Source organism: Nematostella vectensis, chromosome 1 (genome assembly GCF_932526225.1).
Source record: "Nematostella vectensis chromosome 1, jaNemVect1.1, whole genome shotgun sequence".
In the NCBI taxonomy this organism is placed as follows: Eukaryota; Metazoa; Cnidaria; class Anthozoa; order Actiniaria; family Edwardsiidae; genus Nematostella; species Nematostella vectensis.
Window position 1 is genome coordinate 10800887 of NC_064034.1, and position 26301 is coordinate 10827187.

The 26301-nt window shown below is 40.7% G+C and overlaps 1 protein-coding gene across 2 annotated transcripts in view; it reads left to right on the forward strand.

The window, feature by feature from the left end:
• The window catches only part of LOC5505231, a 78329-nt gene that overhangs the window by 23322 nt on the left and 28706 nt on the right, over positions 1-26301 (forward strand). The window contains exons 26-52 of one of the 2 annotated variants that reach the window (XM_048728010.1): positions 187-328; positions 2056-2336; positions 2586-2727; positions 3277-3633; positions 4110-4400; positions 4593-4906; positions 5034-5181; positions 5675-5982; positions 6455-6596; positions 6908-7212; positions 8533-8671; positions 9009-9298; positions 9650-9791; positions 10249-10410; positions 11748-11902; positions 12899-13040; positions 13291-13574; positions 13681-13825; positions 13958-14311; positions 14576-14866; positions 20910-21203; positions 21792-22064; positions 22777-23040; positions 23127-23465; positions 23983-24249; positions 24829-25092; positions 25817-26152. In XM_048728010.1, the coding sequence (XP_048583967.1) occupies positions 187-328; positions 2056-2336; positions 2586-2727; positions 3277-3633; positions 4110-4400; positions 4593-4906; positions 5034-5181; positions 5675-5982; positions 6455-6596; positions 6908-7212; positions 8533-8671; positions 9009-9298; positions 9650-9791; positions 10249-10410; positions 11748-11902; positions 12899-13040; positions 13291-13574; positions 13681-13825; positions 13958-14311; positions 14576-14866; positions 20910-21203; positions 21792-22064; positions 22777-23040; positions 23127-23465; positions 23983-24249; positions 24829-25092; positions 25817-26152 (6571 nt within the window). The remainder of the gene's footprint in view (positions 1-186; positions 329-2055; positions 2337-2585; positions 2728-3276; positions 3634-4109; positions 4401-4592; positions 4907-5033; positions 5182-5674; positions 5983-6454; positions 6597-6907; positions 7213-8532; positions 8672-9008; positions 9299-9649; positions 9792-10248; positions 10411-11747; positions 11903-12898; positions 13041-13290; positions 13575-13680; positions 13826-13957; positions 14312-14575; positions 14867-20909; positions 21204-21791; positions 22065-22776; positions 23041-23126; positions 23466-23982; positions 24250-24828; positions 25093-25816; positions 26153-26301) is intronic. The other variant, XM_048728013.1, reaches the window with a different exon arrangement.

Below are 26301 nucleotides of genomic sequence, written 5' to 3' on the forward strand. Positions count from 1 at the left end.
AAAGTGAACAATAAAAGTGAAGTTATACTAAATAAACTTTTTAAAATCTTTTTATACCAAAACAAACCAAAATAGCAAACCAAAAGCGAGTTCAATCATCTTGTCATGTTAGAACGCGCTATAGAAATAAATTATTGTTATTAAAAAATAGAATTGTGTATATGATCGATCTCACTTTTGGTTCAGATATTCAATGGAAATACAGACAAGACGACAGTTGTCAAGAGAACGTTTTCCATTGTAACCGCCGCACGCTATGTTCGGGTGAACCCCATGACCTTCCAAGGGTACAAACAGATGCGGGTTGAGCTGTATGGCTGCAGACAAGGTAAGAGCCGATGATGCTGATGATAATAGAAATGATGCTGATGATAATAGTAATGATGCTGATAATAATAGAAATGATGCTGATAATAATAGAAATGATGCTGATGATAATAGAAATGATGCTGATGATAATAATAGAAATGATGCTGATGATAATAGAAATGATGCTGATGATAATAGTAATGATGCTGATAATAATAGAAATGATGCTGATAATAATAGAAATGATGCTGATAATAATAGAAATGATGCTGATAATAATAGAAATGATGCTGATGATAATAGTAATGATGCTGATGATAATAGTAATGATGCTGATGATAATAGTAATGATGCTGATAATAATAGAAATGATGCTGATAATAATAGAAATGATGCTGATAATAATAGAAATGATGCTGATAATAATAGAAATGATGCTGATGATAATAGTAATGATGCTGATGGTAATAGTAATGATGCTGATAATAATAGAAATGATGCTGATAATAATAGAAATGATGCTGATGATAATAGAAATGATGCTGATGATAATAATAGAAATGATGCTGATGATAATAGTAATGATGCTGATAATAATAGTAATGATGCTGATGATAATAGAAATGATGCTGATGATAATAGTAATGATGCTGATAATAATAGAAATGATGCTGATAATAATAGAAATGATGCTGATGATAATAGTAATAATGCTGATAATAATAGAAATGATGCTGATAATAATAGTAATGATGCTGATGATAATAGAAATGATGCTGATGATAATAGAAATGATGCTGATGATAATAGTAATGATGCTGATAATAATAGAAATGATGCTGATGATAATAGTAATGATGCTGATAATAATAGTAATGATGCTGATGATAATAGAAATGATGCTGATGATAATAGTAATGATGCTGATAATAATAGTAATGATGCTGATGATAATAGAAATGATGCTGATGATAATAGTAATGATGCTGATAATAATAGAAATGATGCTGATAATAATAGAAATGATGCTGATGATAATAGTAATGATGCTGATAATAATAGAAATGATGCTGATGATGATAATGATAATAGCGAACTTCAGATTTACGACGGTGGATGGACGACGACGGCGTTCACGATTTATTTCTCCGCGCGCTAAAAGAAAAATGTGGTAGGGCGCGCTGAAATCTTGTGGGTGCGCCATCGTAGATTCCCCGCTGTCGTTAATCTATAGTTCGCTAATCATATCAGGAAAATTTAGCCAAAAATTGGCCTTTTTTCCAGACGCGGTCACTTCCATATAAGGAAACTAATATATTCATTATTTGGAAAACCTGCATGATTCTAGTCATTTTTAGGGCTGCCGTACCGCAGGTGCTTCGCAAACTTTGTTAATTGTATTCAGGAGAGAAAAACAGTGACTGTGACCATTTTTAGACAATGGAGAAAGCTTCTAAAAAGAAACTAAAATTTCTCGGTACCAGACCCCTAAAACGACAACGGTTTCTTCATATGAATGATAATGATGACGATTTTAATGGTTATGATTATATGGTGATAATTACATTGGTGTGTTTAGTGGTGTGATTAGAATTTTTTTTGTAAAATCATACGGTGATGATAGTGATAGCGGCGATGATAAGAGTGCTTTTGATAACTATGATAACTAGGATAACTAGAATTAGCGTTACTGTTTTACGATACGTTCATCATGTTTGCATTCTTACTAACATTTTTTTTCGGAAGGCTGGCGCGTCCCTGTCGGAGTGGAGACTGGGCAGGTGTCTGATGTGCGCATGTCATCGTCTTCTTACTCGAGTCCTGACCACAATGCCTCCGCCGCGCGTCTGTACGCCTCGACCTGGTGGTGCGCTTCGTCATCGTTACCCACAAAGTTCTTACAAGTTGACCTTGGATTACTCGTTGATGTCACTGGCGTTGCGTTACAGTCCGGTGACACTGCGTCACGTGTCACACAATTCGACTTGGAGCTTGGATACACAAATAGTATTTGGCGGATATTGAAGGTAAAGCTTTAGTCATTGATAGGTAGTCATCTTTAATTTAGTATTTACTTGCATCTTTGAATATAAGAAGTTTGGCAGAAATAACAAAAAAAAGGTTATAAGAAATGGGCAAATACGCTTTAAAGTACTGCTTTTAACTTTGGTCGACTGTTGAATTTGGTATTTACTTTATTTATGTATAATAGCAGCACGAATATGTAAAATAGCCGAGAGTAGCTCTTTTTTGATTGGCTGATTGGTTTATTGAAGAGGCTCACGGGGAACTCGGCCGCAAACACAGTGGTGACCACGTGGTTAGATGAGCCAATCGGCGCGAGACTGGTCCGCATCCAGCCCACGGCCCACGTGACTGGCGTATGCATGAGGGTCGAGATATACGTCAACAAACAAGGTAATTCTTTGACGAGACCTGACGTTTATACGAAAAACATGCACACGATTTCAACCACTCTTTCCCACACTGGTTTTTATTGTCCCTATTGATAGTGAATTTCAAGATTTTTTTTTTAATAACAAATAGGGAGTATATCGTTAACATGTTCCATACGCATCTTCTTCGAATAAGGTCGCACTCGGAGAATCCATGTATCGTAACCTGCAGTTCCCCATGGGTATCAAATAAATGTCAAAAAAAATACAAATCCAGGCTTCAATAGCTGTATAATTCTTATTTTATGTTCCTATGAACATTACAATGGCTTTCAGATACCAGGATTCAGCCATTTATACGCCACCCATGAACCACTGCGGGTTACCATTTATTGATTTTCGCAACGTTTTTTGTAATTGATATAAGCGCGCATCTGGTGAGCCCGCTACTCAAGCAAATGATATCCCGCATAGCACCGTAGTTGTATAATAAACAAGCATATATCAACAAAAATAGTCAACGTCAAGTCAACGCAATGTATATAAAACTTAAACGCTCTTATTTTGTCAGTGCCTCCTCCACATATCATCAGTTTATCTATGGATGGGAACCTAACCGCCGCAGCAAACGCCACTACGCGACTATTTTGTAATTACACCCTGCCCCACGCTTCAGTCCGATGGATTCTTAACAACAAGCTTATCCCGCAACCCGCGGGATCGCCCGTGACTTACCCTGATGGGTACTCCGTGAGCAATGTGACCGTGTGGTTCACTAGCGCGGATGAGATTGTTGACAAGTGTGACGAAGGAGTAGGGCCAAGCAGAGATCGCCGTTGCAGCGCCAAGGTCACGTGCCAAGTGTTTTATAGGAATCTGGTGACCAGAGGCGCCGTGGAGCGCAGTGTGCCGGTCTATATTCAGCTAAGTAAGACTTGATTACCTCTAATCTAGTAATGGTACAGCATAGTCAAATAGGCTGCATCTCAATGCCCACAATCAATACTTTGTGTTTCTTTTGGAAATTCCACATTTGGAAGTCAACCGTGTTCCAGTCATTAAATTAATTGCAATGTTTTCTGGGCTAGATAACATTTGGCTGTTAGTGGCTACGTAACACAGCGCTTTGATTTTGGTAAAGATAGTATCGTTTATTCCAGAGATATAAGACTAGTATTCGCGCAAATCTATCTTGTTTTAGCCATAGTTACATAGTTAAAACTCTATTATTCCCCCATCTATTTGAGGCCCCTTTTCCAATAAGGATGAAGGGTTGGTAATGGTCTATTTTCGTTTTTGCATAAAATCAAAGAAATAAAATCAAAGATACAAATAGCAGTTAAGAACAAGTAAGCACAAATTGCATGCAACTGATGCTTATTTCATCCACTCCCGCTATTTCAGAGGTACCATCATCTCCAGAGAATGTCACCGCAGTCAACGTATTCGATAGTTCGGCCACCATCAAGTGGGTACAGCCTCCAGCAACCATCGCCGAGGGAGAAGTTAGACATTTTGTGATACAATACAGCGCAGACTCGTCAGCGGTATTCAAAGATATAGCAGGCGCAAAAAACAGATCACGGATTCTGAAGGGATTGCGGGCCAACACCACATACTTGGTCCAGATTCGCGCAGTCAGTATTGTCGGCGAGGGGACCTTGGCAAATTTTACCTTCAAGACCAATTCTACCAGTGAGTATTTGTGTTTGATTTGCACTTTGCACAAGTTCCACCAACGTCCCTCTATATTCTGCTTCTACACGTTAGAATCCTACTAAAGAAATACTTCGTGATGGTTCCATCTGAAATCGTCTTTGTAAATCACTTTGCTATTATCACTCAAAGGAGGGTTTTAATTAAATTTCAATCTGGTTTCTTATCTAGTTCCTTGCCATCGTAAAAGTGTCGGTTTAGAAACCAAGGCAATTCCTGATTCGTTCATCACCGCCTCGTCACAAATGAACTTCACCACCCCACCCTCCAGGGGACGTCTGAACCTCGTCGCGGGAGCCTGGTGCGCGTCCCCCAGTGACGTCATACCCTACTTGCAAGTGGACCTGGGATTGCGACACGTAATCTGCGCGTTAGCTACTCAAGGGAGCCCCTCCGCTGACCACTGGGTTCGAAGTTTTCAGTTGCATTTTACTTATGACGCAATCACCTGGCGACCCTACATATCACGTGATCTTATTATTGTTGTAAGTATGCAAATTTTAGCAATTTTAGCAACTGGTTGTTAATCTCTATTTTCAAGAATTTTTATATCATATGTTGTTATAGAAGATAAGCCATTGATGTAAGTCTTGGATTTACGCTTTTTTCTAGGAGTTTAAAGGTAACACAGATCGCTTATCAGAAAAGTACCACAGACTCAATGACTCGATCGTCGCTAGAGTGGTGAGGATCCTGGTAACTAGTTACCAGACTTCCCCCTGCATGAGGGTCGAATTGTACGGGAAACCATCATTGCCAGGTAATTATGAGCTTTGGTAATTATGAGCCATAGAAAGTAGCTAAAGTATCCAACCCTCCGTGACATGTTTGTTTCATTACTCAAGGATGTGCTGACGATACCAATCTAATTACTATTTACTTACTGTAAATGTTCGTTATTTATTTAAGGATCGGGGGTAATTTTTCAAAATTCATCTCGGCGCTGTATGGATAACTGTTATGTTTTTATTTTAAGTATTGTATTTCATGCTAAATTATCGATTGATAAGAAATTAAACGCAAGCAACTCCAAGAAATAGTTCATTCCGGTCTTTCATTTAAAAAAAGCGTGTTTGTTTTAAAATACTTGCATTCGGTCATTCGTTTTATTTTATTGTTTGTTTCATTTGTGTGTGTGTGTGTGGGGGGTATCTTTTTGGGAGAGGGGGGTATCTGGGGTCCATATCTCATATTTTGCTCCATATAATTTGGCTAAGGTATCCAACCTTCCCGTGGTTGTTTTATTACTCAAGGGTGTGCTGACGTGCCAGTTGGTCTCCAGAGCAGAACTCGTATCCTGGATCACCGATTTACTGCCACGTCTCACTATAGCGATAGTTATCTCCCATATCTTGGACGGTTAAGATTTAAAAAATGCTGGGCACCAAAAACCAACAACGGACCGGACTACCTGCAAGTCGACTTAGGTTCTCTCTATCGTATATGTGGCGTGGCCACTCAGGGCAGTCCAATTAATGACGAGTGGACTACCAAATATCAGCTGAGCTTCTCACGTGACAACGTAGCCTGGTTTGACTTTTACGAAAACAGCATCATCAAGGTAATTTGTCTCCAAAGCGATTCATAAGCAATAAAGGCAATGACAAAGGGGCTTGACATGTAGGGCTAGGGAGGGGCAAATCAATTAATGCTGTTGTTTTCTAAATGTGTAAGAAAAGCAAAAGAGTGATGTAGCATCAACAAATTATCGATCCATCTTTCTAAAACGAACTACATGTTTGTTTAATCACTAAGGAATCGATTATGACAATCAGTATAACCTACAAAATTGAGATGGCAACAAAAAGGAAAAGACCATATCATTTAATATAGTAATGCGTGATGATACGATCTCTTTCAAATACCGTATTTCCTACATCTGCATCTACATCTCGCGCATCAAAAAATGTCAAAACATCTACTTTAGCCTTATATGTTCAAATATATCTTTTGCAATTTGAGCTTGAGGGGCTTGAGGGTCAGGTCTTTAAAAAGTATTAGGTACACTCCAACATCCGTTTCATTGGTTGTAGACATTTGATGGAAACACGAACCGAAACGAGATAGTCCGTCATCAGCTGAGCAGCGCTGTGTACGCGAGATTTGTCCGCGTCATCCCAACGGCTTATAGCGGCCACAAAATCGTGCGAATGGAGCTTTACGGTGTCTTGCAAGGTTAGCACCACGTAAAGTATGTAATGCGTTACACGAGATATGATAAAGTGTCAATGAGATAAGTGTCAAATCTATTTTTGTTTCCTTATTTTCGTATAACGCCCTAGTGGCTTGCAAAGACAAGGCATGTATCGTGTAATTCTTAGGCGATAAGGTATAACTTTGAACTTTGAATGTTTTAGAAAAAAATGTTCTTACCCTCCCATGCAGCACGAAGCTATGGGAAAACGGAATTAGCTGCTTTTAGTTGGTGCGTGGTGTAGTGTTTTACAAATGATGTAACAACTGATTGACTCATCTCTACCAATTAGAATGTAATGAACCCCTCGGACTAGAAGACAAAGGTGTCGTTAACGAAAAGATGACGTCATCATCAAAACTAAACAATTCCTATAGCGCGTCCGCTGGCCGCCTGTACGGCGGCTCATCCTGGTGTAGCGCCACATCGTCCCAGGCGGAGTATCTGCAGGTTGACCTGGGGCGAGTGACGAGGGTCACTGGCATAGCGACACAGGGATCCCCTACTAAGGATAAATGGGTCACGTTGTACAGTGTTAAGCACAGCGATGATGGACAATTTTTTACGGAATACCCTGCGGGAGAATCCAGTAAGAAGGTACGCTGTACAGATTTGAAAGATGCAAGTCCCTCTTGATGGGTCATCGGAAATATAGGGCCCCCGAATAGTCTTGGGCGAGCACTTGCGAGCTTGCGAGCACCCAGTTTTTTATGTGAGACCAAGCATTTTTAGTTTGGTGCAGCGAGCACATCGAAAAATACAATTCGAGCACGGCGGAAAAAAAAGTGCGAGCACGCGAGCATTAGCCGAAAACTGCGAGCACATCGAAATTTCGGGGGACCATTTGGGGCCCTAAATATGTACATATTTGTTATTTACCAGCTGGGAGGTCCGTAACGTTAAATACCGTGACAGAGGTCTTGAAAATACTACGATACGGACCGACCCTTAGCTGGGAAATAACATATTTATTTTATTTCTCAATAGATTTTCCAAGTTTGTTTACCTTTACGAGCTTATGGTTGCACGAGGCGAGGTTTCGCTTCTGACTTTCGTCGATGTTCGTGAAAATTTTGTTCGCTCATGATCTTTTAATAAACTCCATTTTGTATTTCCACACAACGCTTTTAATCCTCCAGAAACACAGAACCTCCAAAGAAGACATTCTCTGAGTTTTGACCACCATTTTTTTAAAATAATTTAGTCGTTCTAGACTCGAATTGATCGTAGAAATGTCTTCTTTCGCTTTAAATCCTCGACAGACGATAAGATATAGAGTGATTTGTCGTTTATTTTGTATGAAAAAAAGATTTGCTGCCTTTTTTATCCCAAATAAACTTTCAGCAAACTTAAAATTGTCGCGCGCGTTGCAATATCATTTTGGCGGGAATTTTTCAAAACACAGGGAGTTTGAAGCTGATTTTCCGTAAAGTCAATGATTCTAGATAAAATGACAAATAAAATGCCGTTTTAGTGTAAAGATCTATAACCTCGGGAGTAAAAATCCAGTTTTCAATGGTCACTTTACAAATTAACTCACTATTTCGAGCTTTGGAGGTGAGCGGTCCGTTATCGCGGGGTCCGGATCGTAGGATACCGGACCTCACGAGAGTCAATCAAACCGCGCGATTTGATGGATACCGGACCCCGAAAAAAATAAAAAGAAATTACTTTTATAAATGTCTCATGCTTACAGATCTAGTAACGCTCCCAGATTTCCAAAAATGCTAGCAACATACAGTTTTTCAGATAGAGGTCGTTGAATATCACTACTATCGCTGTCTCTAGTTTTTTTTTTTTCAGGAAATATCGGCACTTCTGTTTTAGCGCTATGCACCTTGCTCACAGTACCAATAACGGTGCCAGATTTAAAAAAATAGAGATTGCGGCCGTCATTGCTATCACTGTTGTCTCTAGGTTTTTACAGGAAATATCGACGGTTCTGGAGTGGTCGTGAACTGGTTGATGTATCCCATGACTGCTCGCTATTACCGAATCAAACCAGAAGAGTGGAATGTCGCCATCTGTCTCAGATTTGACCTGTATGGCTGCCGCGGTGAGTCACTAAGGAAAGGCGCAAATGTTTTGACAAGAATACTTAACAACGCACACGTTGTCATATACAATGTGTATTGCCGCGTAGGGCATATACAGCCCTACGAATGGGAATGGCAGATTGCCTAGTACATTAAAAGGAGCTAATGGGGATATTGGGCTTACTTAAAAGGTGTCAAATGGTATAAAATTAAAAGAGCCTTTTAACAAAAAAAGAAAAAAATAATGAAAAGCTTTATCTATTGAAGCGTAATATACAATTCATTTAAAATACATATATGTATTTGCTCAAAATACATATGTATTTTAATTTTCAATCAATTGTTATTTCTTCTTAGTGAGCTGTGATCACCTCCCTCTTCGTCCAAGCGCGACATTGTCTTCGTCGCAAAACACCAGCATGACCCCACCCTCCCTCGGTAAACTGCACTTCCCCACTGGGTCGTGGTGCGCAGCCCCTAGTGACGTCACGCCATACCTGCAGGTTGACTTAGGTTCACGTCACGTGATCTGCGCGGTGGCTACTCAGGGGAGTCCTACCGCAGACCACTGGGTGCAGACTTACAAGATACAAGCCTCCCTTGATAGATCATCGTGGAGAAACTATTCTGAGAGTGGAAACGAAATGGTAGTTTAGTAGAATCGAAGCCCAATTTGCTAACTGTATCTTTCAATATTTTGTGAATTCTCACCAACAATTTCCAACTGCAAAATCACCACCTTATTATACCACTTTAAGGTTGTGTATTGTGATTCAGTTTTTAGCTCGGGAGAAAGAAGCTGTTTGGGAAATACGCTCTATTGCAAAAAAAAAAAATCAAAAATTCAATGTAAAGGAGTACCTGCCTTAGCCAGTTAAGCCCGGGATTTAACTATAAATACACAGATATACACCCGACCATTTATATCAAAATTTGGGTAACGAACTTGAAGCCGTAAACCGCCCAGGAACGCCCCTGATTGTTGGTTTTGTTTCCAGCTTTTTGGTAACTCGGATAGGAGTAGTGTGACCAAACACGTGTTTATCGAGGCGATAGAGACAAGATATCTGCGGCTCGTGGTGATGAAGTCGTTAGGGCTGGCTTGTATGAGATTGGAGCTCTACGGAATAGCAAGAGAAGGTACACAATGTATATAACAACATACCACGAGGTATGATATATGTAGCAGATAAGCAGCACATGTGACGTAAACAACAGAGCCAAGAGAAGCATGGTACCTTTGACACAGGAAAGATAAATGGTCGTCAGAAATTATCAATATAGACAAAATGATGATGCATAAAAGATACGGTTATGTTTAGCGGCTGACGCTTTATTTCTTTTTACAAAAACCAAACCCAATAATGCACACTAGCGACATATCGACATAACGCATGGGCGCGCGCACTCTTATCTTCGACATAACGACATGGACATAACGGCATAAGAGAAAAAAATGTTTTTTTTCTTTTATGTCATTATGTCAATGTCGTTATGTCGGGCTAACATAGTGCGCGCGCCCATGTCGTTATGTTGCTAGTGTGCACTAGGCATAAGGCATTATAACAAACCTTCGATATTTTGTTCGTTTCTACAGTGTGTGAGGCAGAGGCTGTAGGGGTGCGCGCCGGTGGAGTTATCAGAAGTGATCACTTCACTGCAACATCTGTGTACGATAACTCGATAGGCTATGCTGCTAGTATGGGTAGGCTTCATGGCCCTTCGGGATGGGCGCCGGCAACAGCGACAGACAGCACAGGTAAGGTTTGGACATCCTAGTGTATATCCCTAACTTCTTTCTTGTGATTCAAGACATCACTATGTTTACCGTAAAACCAATAGGGACAAATGAAGAGCTTAGGCTTCCTGTGGGTATCACAGCCATTTTATCGCTCGTCGCTTATTTTCTTTCTTCTTGACTTGACTTCGCCGCTCAGACAAACAAAACAATCAAACTATTCAGGGATTTAGCTTTCTGTGAGTATATTTGCCAATCTTGCTTACTTAAGTTAGACTTGTTTTCTTCTTCCGGGTCATTTTACATGATCTCTTTTCATTCCTATCGAGTTGGTAAAACAATAACACGCAACCCGCAGGAGAGTAGGACAAAATAAAAGGAGCAAATACTCACGCGCAGTGGTGGGGTGGTGGTTACTAAAAATAGCCAGGATGGGAATCGACAATAATTAGTAAATAAACCCCTTCTGGCGGCTGGGATATCGGCGGTTAATGTCCAAGGATGAGAAATGGTACGAAAAATAAACAGTTGGCCGAGAAGCTTCGATTTCTCATTTTATATCCCAGTGACTACACTGGAAATGCGAAAAGTGTATTCTGCGCGCGCTGACGTGCACTGGAATTTTTGCCATTCGCAAAAGATAACAATTCATGCAACAATTTTTTTTCATTAGAACAAAACCTACAAGCTCAAACTTGCATTTCAACTGATGGATTTACACCTAGACTGTTTTCTCTGTTCTGCTGAGAGCTGGAATAGAAATTGAAGCAAAAGTTTTCAATTTTGTAATGTCTTCTGCGCGCACGCTGACGTGCACTGGAATGACGCCACGAGCGCGCGCTGTTGTGAAGTTCTTTGTCATTGCTTTTTCTTTCCCGTTTCAGGATAAATTCTAAAAAAAATACATTGATGATAGTTCTATGAAAGAAATGAAACATTCTTTCTGTGCCTTCATAGCGTTTTGAAAACCATGGTGTTTGTTTGAGGAGTTATTGAGCAGACGAAAAGCGAGTTCACAGGACAGGTGCCCGTTTCTCGAAACACCCGAGAATTCTCGGGCCCGAAAACGTTTTATTTCTTAAATTTGAAAAGCTGGCTAATTATTTTAAAAATTTATGGTATCTCAATGTGTTGAAATATCGTCAAATATCGTATTTTACCACAAAGATTCATGTGAAAGATAATCTTCTTTTTGGTTTTATAGATTTTGATCTTTCCCGAGCTTCTCGGGCCCGAAATTCACATGGCTAAAATATTAAGAAAGTTCTCGGGACCTCGCAGTCACCCGAGGTCTTAAGACATTATCTTAGCCATTATCTATTTCATAAAATATCGTTTTGGTCGGGTATGTTTTCCAGACCACCTCCAGGTCGACTTGGGCTCGGTGTACGCGCTGTGTGGCGTCGCGACACAAGGCGCCAAGGAAGATAATGAGTGGGTCACAAGTTACTCGATCAAGACTTCCATGGATGGTCTTAATTGGCAGCGATACAGCGAAAATAATATTGGCAAGGTATGTGTTTTTGTGTTGGCAAGGTATGTGTTTTTGTGTTGGCAAGGTATGTGTTTTTTTATTGGCAAGGTATGTGTTTTTGTGTTGGCAAGGTATGTGTTTTTGTATTGGCATAGGTATGTGTTTTTGTATTGGCAAGGTATGTGTTTTTGTATTGGCAATGTAGGTGTTTTTGTGTTGGCAAGGTATGTGTTTTTGTATAGTCAAGGTATGTGTTTTTGTATTGGCAAGGTATGTGTTTTTGTGTTGGCAAGGTATGTTTTTTTGTATTGGCAAGGTATGTGTTTTTGTGTTGGCAAGGTATGTGTTTTTGTATAGTCAAGGTATGTGTTTTTGTATTGGCAAAGTATGTGTTTTTGTGTTGGCAAGGTATGTGTTTTTGTGTTGGCAAGGTATGTGTTTTTGTATTGGCAAGGTATGTGTTTTTGTATTGGCAAGGTATGTATTTTGTATTGGCAAGGTATGTGTTTTTGTGTTGGCAAGGTATGTGTTTTTGTATTGGCAAGGTATGTGTTTTTGTATTGGCAATGTAGGTGTTTTTGTGTTGGCAAGGTATGTGTTTTTGTGTTGGCAAGGTATGCGTTTTTGTATTGGCAAGGTATGTATTTTGTATTGGCAAGGTATGTGTTTTTGTGTTGGCAATGTATGTGTTTTTGTGTTGGCAATGGAATGTGTTTTTGTATTGGCAATGTAGGTGTTTTTGTGTTGGCATAGGTATGTGTTTTTGTATTGGCAATGTAGGTGTTTTTGTGTTGGCATAGGTATGTGTTTTTGTATTGGCAAGGTATGTGTTTTTGTGTTGGCAAGGTATGTGTTTTTGTATTGGCAAGGTATGTGTTTTTGTATTGGCAATGTAGGTGTTTTTGTGTTGGCATAGGTATGTGTTTTTGTATTGGCAATGTAGGTGTTTTTGTGTTGGCATGATGTGTTAACAAACCCATGAAGGATCTTGTTCATTGAGTGTTTCTTTTTAAAGGACATTGCTGTTTTTGATAGAATTTCACAGGAAACAGTGACCAAAACATGGTTAAAAAGCACAGCTTTGCGCACATGACCTCGGTACGATTTATCCGCTTTTATCCCGACACTTACCACACAATGAAGCAGATGAGAGTTGAATTATACGGCGTTCCACAAGGTATTGTTCTCGTTTCTTCTTTTAGCGATAACTTTAGTGACGTTTGTCTTTAACACCATCCATTAAGCATTAGCTGACAATAATGAAGAATAATCACTTGCGTGCAAATTCATCCTTGGTGTTTCCTCTTATGGAAATACCATTTATCCAACAATCCTTCCTTGTTCAGCCGTGGTGTTATTCGGTTATATGATTTCTCGGCCAATAAAACAGAAACATTCTTGATTTTTAATTTGTTTTATCTCTTTAGGACCATGGCGCCCACTGGGGATTGAGAACGGTCGAATCCCTGATGATCAAATGTTAGCTTCATTTCATACGGATAATAAACACAACGCCACGCATGGGCGACTTTATGCTGAGTCAGCATGGTGCAACAACGCTTCTGCTAGCTCTAATCTGGATATCGATCTTAGGCAGACAAGGACTGTTACCGGGGTAGCGACCCAGGGACTGGGGTCAGAACCAAGCTGGTTACCAGCAAAGTACGAGCTCTGGTTTAGCTTCACGGGAGACGAATATAATCCATACCCGGTAAGACCTGCTCCCTGATGCAAGATATTGCATACGTCTCCATGGTTAGTAATGTTTTTTTTCCCATTGAAATCAAGACCCTCACCAGTTACTCCTTTTATTCTAGGTATCTTTTCAAGGAAACACATTGCCTTTTCGTGTTCGTGTAAACTGGTTTTTGAAGCCGATAGGCGCCCGCTATGTTCGTTTCCGGCCAGTTACTACTAACAACAAAGCATGCGTAAGAATTGAGGTGTACGGCAGTGAGGAAGGTATTTATGCATCCAATCAACAGTTTGGTGCTTTTTTTATAAAGACCCGAAACTCCGGTCACCCTGCCTTTTTTGGCTTACCACCAAGTTAGTATGCTTAATAGTTGATTAATGCTTGATTTGCCTCTACAGTTGCGTCTCCAGAAATCACAAATCTAACACTCAGCGGTAACCTAACTACTACCGCGGGCTCAAGAGCTGTTGCCACGTGTACGGCGCGTGGGGAACCATTGATTGCGATCCAATGGTTCATACTTGATAAAGTATTCGAAGGGAATGACAGCAACACCAAGGGGACCATAACGTCATCGCGAATGATTCGCTACACCAGCGCTGAACAAGTGTATAAAAGCTACGAATGCGCAAACACGGGGATGAGATCGCGACGCATGCGCTGTCATGCCTTGGTCACGTGCAATGCGTATTATAAGATTCCCATAAGCGCTGGTGCAGATCGAAGAAATACCGTTGTTTTTATTGATTTAAGTAAGTGGTCACACGAAAGGTTTTATAAATATTTTTCAGTTTTCCACTTGAGCTCGTTTACCAAGTAACGACACGATTATCTTTAGACACCATAACCCCGCGTCCCTGATGTGATATGCCGCATTTACCACATCCTAATTCTTGCGAATTCATCTACTAGTGTTCATACACACTTTTATTTGTGTACATTTTTTTTATAATTTTCGTCTTTCCCCTTGTCCAAAGTGTTTAAAAGGTTCTAAGCATTTTGCATCCCCTTCACAGGTCTCCCGTCAGTACCTACCGAACTTAACGTGACGTACACGCGCTCCACGTCCTTAAACATGACCTGGGCCGCGCCTGAGCCTGGTGACGGGTCTATCCGTAATTACACCGTGCGCTATAGCGTGGCGGGTAATACTAGTCACGTGACTGTGGCGCACATACCGAGAGCCTCGAAACAGACCGCGCAGTTGACACGACTTAAAGTGTTTGCTCGTTACACAATCAGCGTACAAGCCTTAAGTTCTATTGGACCGGGATGGTGGAGTAACGAGCTGAATATTCGCACATATCGTGAGTATTTACGCGCGCTTTTGTTCCAATTGCTGTAAATATTGATGCGTGCATTGTTTGCTCTTACTGTGGGTGTATATGTGTGTGCTTATTGCACCTGTTGTGAGTATTTACACGTTAGTATTTTGGCGTTTTCTGTGGATGAATACGTGCGCGTTTATTGCACCTGTTGTGAGTATATACACGTTAGTATTTTGGCGTTTTCTGTGGGTGAATACGTGCGCGTTTATTGCACCTGTTGTGAGTATTTACACGTTAGTATTTTGGCGTTTTCTGTGGGTGAATACGTGCGCGTTTATTGCACCTGTTGTGAGTATTTACACGTTAGTATTTTGGCGTTTCTGTGGGTTAATACGTGCGCGTTTATTGCACCTGCTGTGAGTATTTACACGTTAGTATTTTGGCGTTTTCTGTGGGTGAATACGTGCGCGTTTATTGCACTTGTGAGTATTTACACGTTAGTATTTTGGCGTTTCTGTGGGTGAATAGGTGCGCGTTTATTGCACATGTTGTGAGTATTTACACGTTAGTATTTTGGCGTTTTCTGTGGGTGAATACATGCGCGTTTATTGCAACTGTTGTGAGTATTTACACGTTAGTATTTTGGCGTTTCTGTGGGTGAATACGTGCGGGTTTATTGCACCTGTTGTGAGTATTTACACGTTAGTATTTTGGCGTTTTCTGTGGGTGAATACGTGCGCGTTTGTTGCACCTGTTGTGAGTATTTACACGTTAGTATTTTGGCGTTTTCTGTAAGTGAATACGTGCGCGTTTGTTGCACCTGTTGTGAGTATTTACACGTTAGTATTTTGACGTTTCTGTGGGTGAATACGTGCGCGTTTATTGCACCTGATGTGAGTATTTACACGTTAGTATTTTGACGTTTCTGTGGGTGAATACGTGCGCGTTTATTGCACCTGTTGTGAGTATTTACACGTTGGTATTTTGGCGTTTTCTGTGGGTGAATACGTGCGCGTTTATTGCACCTGTTGTGAGTATTTACACGTAAGTATTTTGGCGTTTTCTGTGGGTGAATACGTGCGGGTTTATTGCACCTGTTGTGAGTATTTACACGTTAGTATTTTGGCGTTTTCTGTGGGTGAATACGTGCGCGTTTGTTGCACCTGTTGTGAGTATTTACACGTTAGTATTTTGGCGTTTTCTGTAAGTGAATACGTGCGCGTTTGTTGCACCTGTTGTGAGTATTTACACGTTAGTATTTTAGCGTTTTTTGTGGGTGAATACGTGCGCGTTTATTGCACCTGCTGTGAGTATTTACACGTTAGTATTTTGGCGTTTTCTGTGGGTGAATACGTGCGGGTTTATTGCACCTGTTGTGAGTATTTACACGTTAGTATTTTGGCGTTTTCTGTGGGTGAATACGTGCGCGTTTGTTGCACCTGTTGTGAGTATTTACACGTTAGTATTTTGGCGTTTTTTGTGGGTGAATACGTGCGCGTTTATTGCACCTGCTGTGAGTATTTACACGTTAGTATTTTGGCGTTTTCTGTGGGTGAATACGTGCGCGTTTATTGCACTTGTTGTGAGTATTTACACGTTAGTATTTTGGCGTTTCTGTGGGTGAATACGTGCGCGTTTATTGCACCTGTTGTGAGTATTTACACGTTAGTATTTTGGCGTTTTCTGTGGGTGAATACGTGCGCGTTTATTGCACCTGTTGTGAGTATATACACGTTAGTATTTTGGCGTTTTCTGTGGGTGAATACGTGCGCGTTTATTGCACCTGTTGTGAGTATTTACACGTAAGTATTTTGGCGTTTCTGTGGGTGAATACTTGCGCGTTTATTGCACATGTTGTGAGTATTTACACGTTAGTATTTTGGCGTTTCAGTGGGTGAATACGTGCTCGTTTATTGCACCTGTTGTGAGTATTTACACGTTAGTATTTTGGCGTTTTCTGTGGGTGAATACGTGCGCGTTTATTGCACCTGTTGTGAGTATTTACACGTAAGTATTTTGGCGTTTTCTGTGGGTGAATACGTGCGGGTTTATTGCACCTGTTGTGAGTATTTACACGTTAGTATTTTGGCGTTTTCTGTGGGTGAATACATGCGCTTTTATTGCAACTGTTGTGGGTATTTACACGTTAGTATTTTGGCGTTTCTGTGGGTGAATACGTGCGCGTTTATTGCACCTGTTGTGAGTATTTACACGTTAGTATTTTGACGTTTCTGTGGGTGAATACGTGCGCGTTTATTGCACCTGTTGTGAGTATTTACACGTTAGTATTTTGACGTTTCTGTGGGTGAATACGTGCGCGTTTATTGCACCTGTTGTGAGTATTTACACGTTAGTATTTTGGCGTTTTCTGTGGGTGAATACGTGCGCGTTTATTGCACCTGTTGTGAGTATTTACACGTAAGTATTTTGGCGTTTTCTGTGGGTGAATACGTGCGGGTTTATTGCACCTGTTGTTAGTATTTACACGTTAGTATTTTGGCGTTTTCTGTGGGTGAATACGTGCGCGTTTGTTACACCTGTTGTGAGTATTTACACGTTAGTATTTTGGCGTTTTTTGTGGGTGAATACGTGCGCGTTTATTGCACCTGCTGTGAGTATTTACACGTTAGTATTTTGGCGTTTTCTGTGGGTGAATACGTGCGCGTTTATTGCACTTGTTGTGAGTATTTACACGTTAGTATTTTGGCGTTTTCTGTAAGTGAATACGTGCGCGTTTGTTGCACCTGTTGTGAGTATTTACACGTTAGTATTTTGACGTTTCTGTGGGTGAATACGTGCGCGTTTATTGCACCTGTTGTGAGTATTTACACGTTAGTATTTTGACGTTTCTGTGGGTGAATACGTGCGCGTTTATTGCACCTGTTGTGAGTATTTACACGTTGGTATTTTGGCGTTTTCTGTGGGTGAATACGTGCGCGTTTATTGCACCTGTTGTGAGTATTTACACGTAAGTATTTTGGCGTTTTCTGTGGGTGAATACGTGCGGGTTTATTGCACCTGTTGTGAGTATTTACACGTTAGTATTTTGGCGTTTTCTGTGGGTGAATACGTGCGCGTTTGTTGCACCTGTTGTGAGTATTTACACGTTAGTATTTTGGCGTTTTCTGTAAGTGAATACGTGCGCGTTTGTTGCACCTGTTGTGAGTATTTACACGTTAGTATTTTGGCGTTTTTTGTGGGTGAATACGTGCGCGTTTATTGCACCTGCTGTGAGTATTTACACGTTAGTATTTTGGCGTTTTCTGTGGGTGAATACGTGCGGGTTTATTGCACCTGTTGTGAGTATTTACACGTTAGTATTTTGGCGTTTTCTGTGGGTGAATACGTGCGCGTTTGTTGCACCTGTTGTGAGTATTTACACGTTAGTATTTTGGCGTTTTTTGTGGGTGAATACGTGCGCGTTTATTGCACCTGCTGTGAGTATTTACACGTTAGTATTTTGGCGTTTTCTGTGGGTGAATACGTGCGCGTTTATTGCACTTGTTGTGAGTATTTACACGTTAGTATTTTGGCGTTTCTGTGGGTGAATACGTGCGCGTTTATTGCACCTGTTGTGAGTATTTACACGTTAGTATTTTGGCGTTTTCTGTGGGTGAATACGTGCGCGTTTATTGCACCTGTTGTGAGTATATACACGTTAGTATTTTGGCGTTTTCTGTGGGTGAATACGTGCGCGTTTATTGCACCTGTTGTGAGTATTTACACGTAAGTATTTTGGCGTTTCTGTGGGTGAATACTTGCGCGTTTATTGCACATGTTGTGAGTATTTACACGTTAGTATTTTGGCGTTTCAGTGGGTGAATACGTGCTCGTTTATTGCACCTGTTGTGAGTATTTACACGTTAGTATTTTGGCGTTTTCTGTGGGTGAATACGTGCGCGTTTATTGCACCTGTTGTGAGTATTTACACGTAAGTATTTTGGCGTTTTCTGTGGGTGAATACGTGCGGGTTTATTGCACCTGTTGTGAGTATTTACACGTTAGTATTTTGGCGTTTTCTGTGGGTGAATACATGCGCTTTTATTGCAACTGTTGTGGGTATTTACACGTTAGTATTTTGGCGTTTCTGTGGGTGAATACGTGCGCGTTTATTGCACCTGTTGTGAGTATTTACACGTTAGTATTTTGACGTTTCTGTGGGTGAATACGTGCGCGTTTATTGCACCTGTTGTGAGTATTTACACGTTAGTATTTTGGCGTTTTCTGTGGGTGAATACGTGCGCGTTTATTGCACCTGTTGTGAGTATTTACACGTTAGTATTTTGACGTTTCTGTGGGTGAATACGTGCGCGTTTATTGCACCTGTTGTGAGTATTTACACGTTAGTATTTTGGCGTTTTCTGTGGGTGAATACGTGCGCGTTTATTGCACCTGTTGTGAGTATTTACACGTTAGTATTTTGACGTTTCTGTGGGTGAATACGTGCGCGTTTATTGCACCTGTTGTGAGTATTTACACGTTAGTATTTTGACGTTTCTGTGGGTGAATACGTGCGCGTTTATTGCACCTGTTGTGAGTATTTACACGTTAGTATTTTGGCGTTTTCTGTGGGTGAATACGTGCGCGTTTATTGCACCTGTTGTGAGTATTTACACGTAAGTATTTTGGCGTTTTCTGTGGGTGAATACGTGCGGGTTTATTGCACCTGTTGTTAGTATTTACACGTTAGTATTTTGGCGTTTTCTGTGGGTGAATACGTGCGCGTTTGTTACACCTGTTGTGAGTATTTACACGTTAGTATTTTGGCGTTTTTTGTGGGTGAATACGTGCGTGTTTATTGCACCTGCTGTGAGTATTTACACGTTAGTATTTTGGCGTTTTCTGTGGGTGAATACGTGCGCGTTTATTGCACTTGTTGTGAGTATTTACACGTTAGTATTTTGGCGTTTCTGTGGGTGAATACGTGCGCGTTTATTGCACCTGTTGTGAGTATTTACACGTTAGTATTTTGGCGTTTTCTGTGTGTGAATACGTGCGCGTTTATTGCACCTGCTGTGAGTATTTACACGTTAGTATTTTGGCGTTTTTTGTGGGTGAATACGTGCGCGTTTATTGCACTTGTTGTGAGTATTTACACGTTAGTATTTTGGCGTTTCTGTGGGTGAATACGTGCGCGTTCATTGCACCTGTTGTGAGTATTTACACGTTAGTATTTTGGCGTTTTCTGTGGGTGAATACGTGCGCGTTTATTGCACCTGTTGTGAGTATTTACACGTTAGTATTTTGGCGTTTTCTGTGGGTGAGTACGTGCGGGTTTATTGCACCTGTTGTGAGTATTTACACGTTAGTATTTTGGCGTTTTCTGTGCGTGAATACGTGCTCGTTTATTGCACCTGTTGTGAGTATTTACACGTTAGTATTTTGGCGTTTTCTGTGGGTGAATACGTGCGCGTTTATTGCACCTGTTGTGAGTATTTACACGTTAGTATTTTGGCGTTTCTGTGGGTGAATACGTGCGCGTTTATTGCACCTGTTGTGAGTATTTATACGTTAGTATTTTGGCGTTTTCTGTGGGTGAATACGTGCGCGTTTATTGCACCTGTTGTGAGTATTTACACGTTAGTATTTTGGCGTTTTCTGTGGGTGAATACGTGCACGTTTATTGCACCTGTTGTGAGTATTTACACGTTAGTATTTTGGCGTTTTCTGTGGGTGAGTACGTGCGGGTTTATTGCACCTGTTGTGAGTATTTACACGTTAGTATTTTGGCGTTTCTGTGCGTGAATACGTGCGCGTTTATTGCACCTGTTGTGAGTATTTACGTGCTCTTATTTACCTTTCTGTAAGTGATTATGTGCGGTTAGGGAATTGGTGGCTTGAAACCCTTAGAAGCACTCTCACATTCACATACTATCTATATGAATGCACATAATATTTCCATACAATTTTACCATGATAAGGTTGTGTGGCACGCGCGTCATTGGATTCTCCAGCCGATCGTTACTACAGCCTTTTATGATTATCACTTTTTACTAGTATTCCCAACGTCTTTAATATAAAGGAGGTAAATAAATATATAATGTCATTCTAATGCTTTTTTCCCTGCACTTTTGGCGTTTAGTGCCAGCGAGTGTCTCTGTCCTAAAGCAGCGCTACATTCTTCGGCTCGGACTCACCGGAGTCAGATTACGGTGCTATGGCCAGGGGTTCCCTGTGCCTAAGATGAGCTGGTCAAAGGACGGTTCCGCTGTTGCCCCTGACAGATATCAGAATACCGAAGTTTCGGAGACCAATATCAGCAGTGTGTTTGAATTCTCATCTGGCACTACATACGCGGACGCTGGTAACTACACTTGTCACGCAGTGAACAATGCCGATGATAAAGGGACAGTCAGCGCGGTCATACAAGTGCTGTGTAAGTTTTAGTGACGCAACAGTATATCGTGATGGGAAACTTTATAAATGACAAACTACAGTTAAACCTTTATATAACGAACTTAAATTAACAAAGACTAAGTCATTAGCACAGTGAAACCTCCATATAACTGACTTTCATTTAACAAAAGGCAATCGCTAGTTCAGTAAAACCTCTAAATAACGGACTTTTATTTAACAAAAGGCAGTCATTAGTACAGTAAAACCTCTTATCAAAGGCATAGTCATTAGTACAGTGAAACCCTCATATTACGGACTCCCTATAGTAATTTCAAATTCTTCAGTCTAACTGTTCAAAGAGAACACAAAATGGAAACATTTTTAGTCTCGAGGGTGTCGGCTGTATGTAGGTTCCATTCCCTAACCTAAAACATTGGAAGACGCCATTTAAGGCGCGCCATCTTATTTGCTAGCCAGTGAGGTTTTTGCATTCTTATCTTTATATTTTCGATGTTCGTAAATGTAGATAACGAATCGCATAAATTTACTAATTAATTGTGATAAGGCCTAAATCTAAAAAAGAGAAACCTAAACAAAAATAACTTTGTGTTTTTTTTCTTCGTTACAGTCGAACCAGAGTTTACCCGTCATCCAAGAAGCCAAACAATCAAACAGGGAAATCATGTGACGTTTGGCTGCGCTGCATCCGGGAGACCGCAGCCTCGAATTACGTGGTTATACAATGGCGGCGATGCTCTACCACAGGGCTCCCACCAGCTGTCTAATGGCAGTCTGAATGTCGCTGCTGTGTATAATAACGTGTCGTATGAAGGACTGTACACGTGTTTGGCGAGCAGTGAGGCAGGCATGGCGCAGGCAAACGCTTCTCTCATAGTAGATGGTGAGTCTAAGGTTATGATGGTTATTTCATTGTTATTTTGTGATCGTCAAATTAAGGAAGAATAGTCAGCCCTGGTGTACCCTTGTGCTATTAGTGTGTACACGGCGCTTTGACCTACGTGAAGTCCGTAATCCACCTCTTATTACGACATAGGTATATTTCATTTCCGTTATAGTTCATCATTTGTTTGCCGGGATAAAATTCTCAATAATATTCAAGATTTAATAAATAAGTAAATTAAGCAACATAACTATATAAGTGCGTGTATACATCTCGGTTATTTTCGATAGTGGAAAAATTAAAAATTATAACACGAAAGTAATCATTATAGTAGACTTCTATCGAAATGACTCCAGATGATATTGGTTTATTTGCCGTGCTAAGTAAGTAGCAAACTAAAAAATCATAGATGTTCCATTTAAAGATGGTTAGCGCTAATCCGGAACCTCGGGTGACTACCTCGGGCTAATGGAACAAAAGTGCCTAGAAAGCCTAAAACAAGAAAGCAATACTAATGATGAACCGTAAGCTATAGCATGACTTTGTTGGACATGGCGAAAATGAAACAGCCCAAGCGGATTATAGTGGTTAAAATTGTCACTTGCGTTTGCATTCCAAAAGTAATTTGCCACACTACGAACCCCTGTAATGTCCATTTTTCTGTCTCTTGTCTCTTCATGTTATTGATGTTTGTTTTTGTTCGATCTCCAAGTTCCTCCTTCCGTTCTCTCCTTACGCGGGGATTCGACCGTCATCCTCGAGCAAACGATAAACTTGACGTGTGTGGTCAGAGGTGACCCCATTCCAGCAGTCTATTGGAAGAAAGACGGGCAAATAATCACAACAGCCACTCTGTCCGGGAATAATCGGACGCTAATAACACAGGCATCCCGAGTTGCCTATGAAGGCCGTTACGCGTGTTTCGCGACGAATAGAGCTGGGAATGACTCCAAGTCCATTCTGATAACAGTCACAGGTAAATATCGTTTGATTGAAACTTTTGCCAAAAATATTAAGATTCATGTATTTTCATTTATGTATTAAATACTCTGTACGTTTCAGTTCCTCCTAAAGTGTATGTCGCGGAAACCGTTGCGATATTTTCTCGTGGTGACGTTAACAGAACCCTCCACTGCCATGGCAACGGCAAGCCTCCACCTCGCGTGACATGGTCCAAAGTGGGCGGGGCTTCTATTCCGTTCGTGCAGAGCTTGTCAGTGAACGATAATTTTAGAGTAGTCCAGATACAGGACAACAGAACGACGTCAGTGTTACAGAACGTGACGGGAATCCTGTATCTACGTACGGCCGGTATTACGTATAAAGAGGCTGGGAACTACACGTGCGTAGCCGAAAATGGGATAGGGATCGGATCTGTTTCAAGCACAATTGAAGTAATATGTGAGTAACCATGTTGTTGATAATGATGATGACGAGAGTGGATGACGACGATGATTATTATGGTGATAATGATGATAATGATGATGGTTGCGGTGTAAGTATTTGGTGGTCATGACGGGGATCGATAATGATGATGATGAAATTAAATGATTTTTATGATGGTTTTTTTGTGGAGGGCTGGTGATTGTGATCATTGTTGCAACAGCAATCAGATGCATAATAGACAAAAACCGAACATGAAAATGCAACGCTTAAACGCGACACTTAGAGGAGCCACTAATGCCAAAGAAATGGCAATCTCACTACGAAACGCTTAAAAGATGTCACACTTGCGGTCAACTAGAGTCTGTCAGTTAAATCGGCGGGAGAATGTTAAGAACTATTTTTATTTCCTCGTAATAATATTGGTGATAACCCAATAATTCTGATGAGATGATTGTGTTCATGTTGATGGTAATCACCAAATTAGCTGCAACATCGCACAAGGATCACTCAAATTGTACCTATTTTTCACTAGTTAAGCCTGAGTGCGCCGTGGAACCAATAAGCGGAGACACCGTCGTAGGGAAGAACTTCACCTTTACCTGCCGTGTAGAAGGCATCCCCAAGCCTGACATCAAGTGGAAATATAACGGGGGGCCTCTCAACTTGGCGCATTCTACCATCAACAACACCCTCGTGGTATTTAATGTGCAGAATACGGATCGATACGAAGGAAGTTACGAATGCGAAGCTTCAAGTCGTGCCGGGAATGCATCGAGTTCTGCTTCGCTTACTGTTTATGGTGAGTGCGTGTTATTGATATTTATTCTTTCATAAGAATAAGTCAATGACGTTCTTTATCTATGATTAGTACGTTTGTGTTTGTATTTTGTACTGTTGTGCGTTTTGTACCCTCGATTGAAGACGCTTTTATGTCCACCTAAAATTTAACATTAGGTAGCATCCTTATTTTATAATATATATTTCTCCAGTGTTAATTCGTAAAAAGGCAAAACTAAAGACTGTCTTTTTTTTAAATGGCGTTTAATTATCGTTCGCTTCTCCTTTTTTTATCCTTATTTTCGATGTGAATCCTGATTATCAACCGTAAGGTTTTTATATATGAGCGCATTCGATAACCTCCTCATGCATGCAGAGTGTGGTCCAGAATGTTTTTTCTTCATGGTATTAAAACAGGGGCGTACAGCATAGAATATATCCAGCCATGTGCAACCGCTGGTTTTCTACAGATTTTCTTAGATTTTCTCTTATATGAGCTTTACTCTAGCGCGGGGAGAGGGTATGAAATGTAAACATCTGTTAACGCAATGTAATCACTGTAGGATCCAGTAATAAATAAACAACATAAATGTCTTTTTAGATCCACCAAAGATCGCCAACGTTTTAGGGGACACCACGTTACAAGTCAGGGGTACCCTCAATCTGACATGCGTTGCGCTTGGCGACCCAGCACCTCGCGTGTATTGGGTAAGAGAGGGAGCTGGGTCTAGCCGTTTTAAACTGACCAATGACAACAAGACCCTTGTCATTTTTCAAACGGAATATCGCGACAGTGGGAATTACACGTGCATCGCCAGCAACAGAGCTGGGAACACTTCGTTGGCAAAACAAGTCGATATACAGGGTATGTTAACACACATGCGTGACCTTATAGGGACAACAACACATTGACAAAACAACTATACACTCATACAAAACCTCGGTGTTAAAACAAGTCGATTATACAGAGTACTACTTTTAAGTGTTAAAACACTCATGCAACATTCATAGGACACTCATAGGCCATTCCGTTGTCAAAGAAAGTCGACATACAGGGTATACAACACACATGAGACGCCCCAGTGTCAAAACGAGTCATCTTAGTCGACATACAGGATACCCTTGCACTCATACAGATACAGAACACCTCGCTCTTGAAAAAACAAATCGATATGCAAGGTTCGCTTAATTAATTATCACACAAAGCTCATAGGACTCCCAATTCCAAAACAAGTCGACATACACGCTCCAGTATCAAAACAAGTCGACATACAGGGTACGCTAGCACGCATACATATCTAAGGCATTGACAGGACAAGTAAAAAGCACGTAGCAGGAAATTTTCACGTCACTTTATCTCGATAATCCGCGAGTCTGAAAACGCTCGCATAAACAGGAACAGAGCTGAGTCTAATATGAGGAGGCGCTTGAGTGGGTTATGCAAACCCTGTTATATGTGGACACTAGTATTCTAGTGCGCGCCAGTCTCAATTAGAGACGATTTAGAGAAAAAGGCACCCTGGTTCTTCTGCTTTTTTTAGTCATTTTAGCTTCGTTGAGGTTACTCATCTTTTTTGTATCCAATTTAGTCCCAGCTTCCGTATTTGTCGATAACAAGACACGCGTGTATTCAAGGAATGAAACTAATGTCACAATTGGCTGCCATGGCAACGGTAATCCAGTCCCCTCACTATTCTGGTGGGTCAAAGGCAACAAGATTCCTGAGATAGAAGCGCTTAAGCCTGCTGATAAGAGTAACGTCGTTCAAGTGACATCCGTAGCTGGTCCAATGGAGAATGTGACGAGCTACCTGTATCTTCGAATAGCCGGGATTACTTACGAGGAGGCTGGAAACTATACTTGTAACAGCACCAATATTGTGTTGGGTGTCACCCGAAGTGTGTCACGGACTGTGGAAGTCCTATGTAAGTGTCTATACCGATTGCTAAATTGGCTAGTTTTTTTTTTAAGGACATTCAGATTGAAGCTCTAAAACTGGTAGGAATATTGACTCAAGACAAGTCACACTTAAATAGCCACAGTTAAAATAGTAACAATCCATTTGTATTCAATT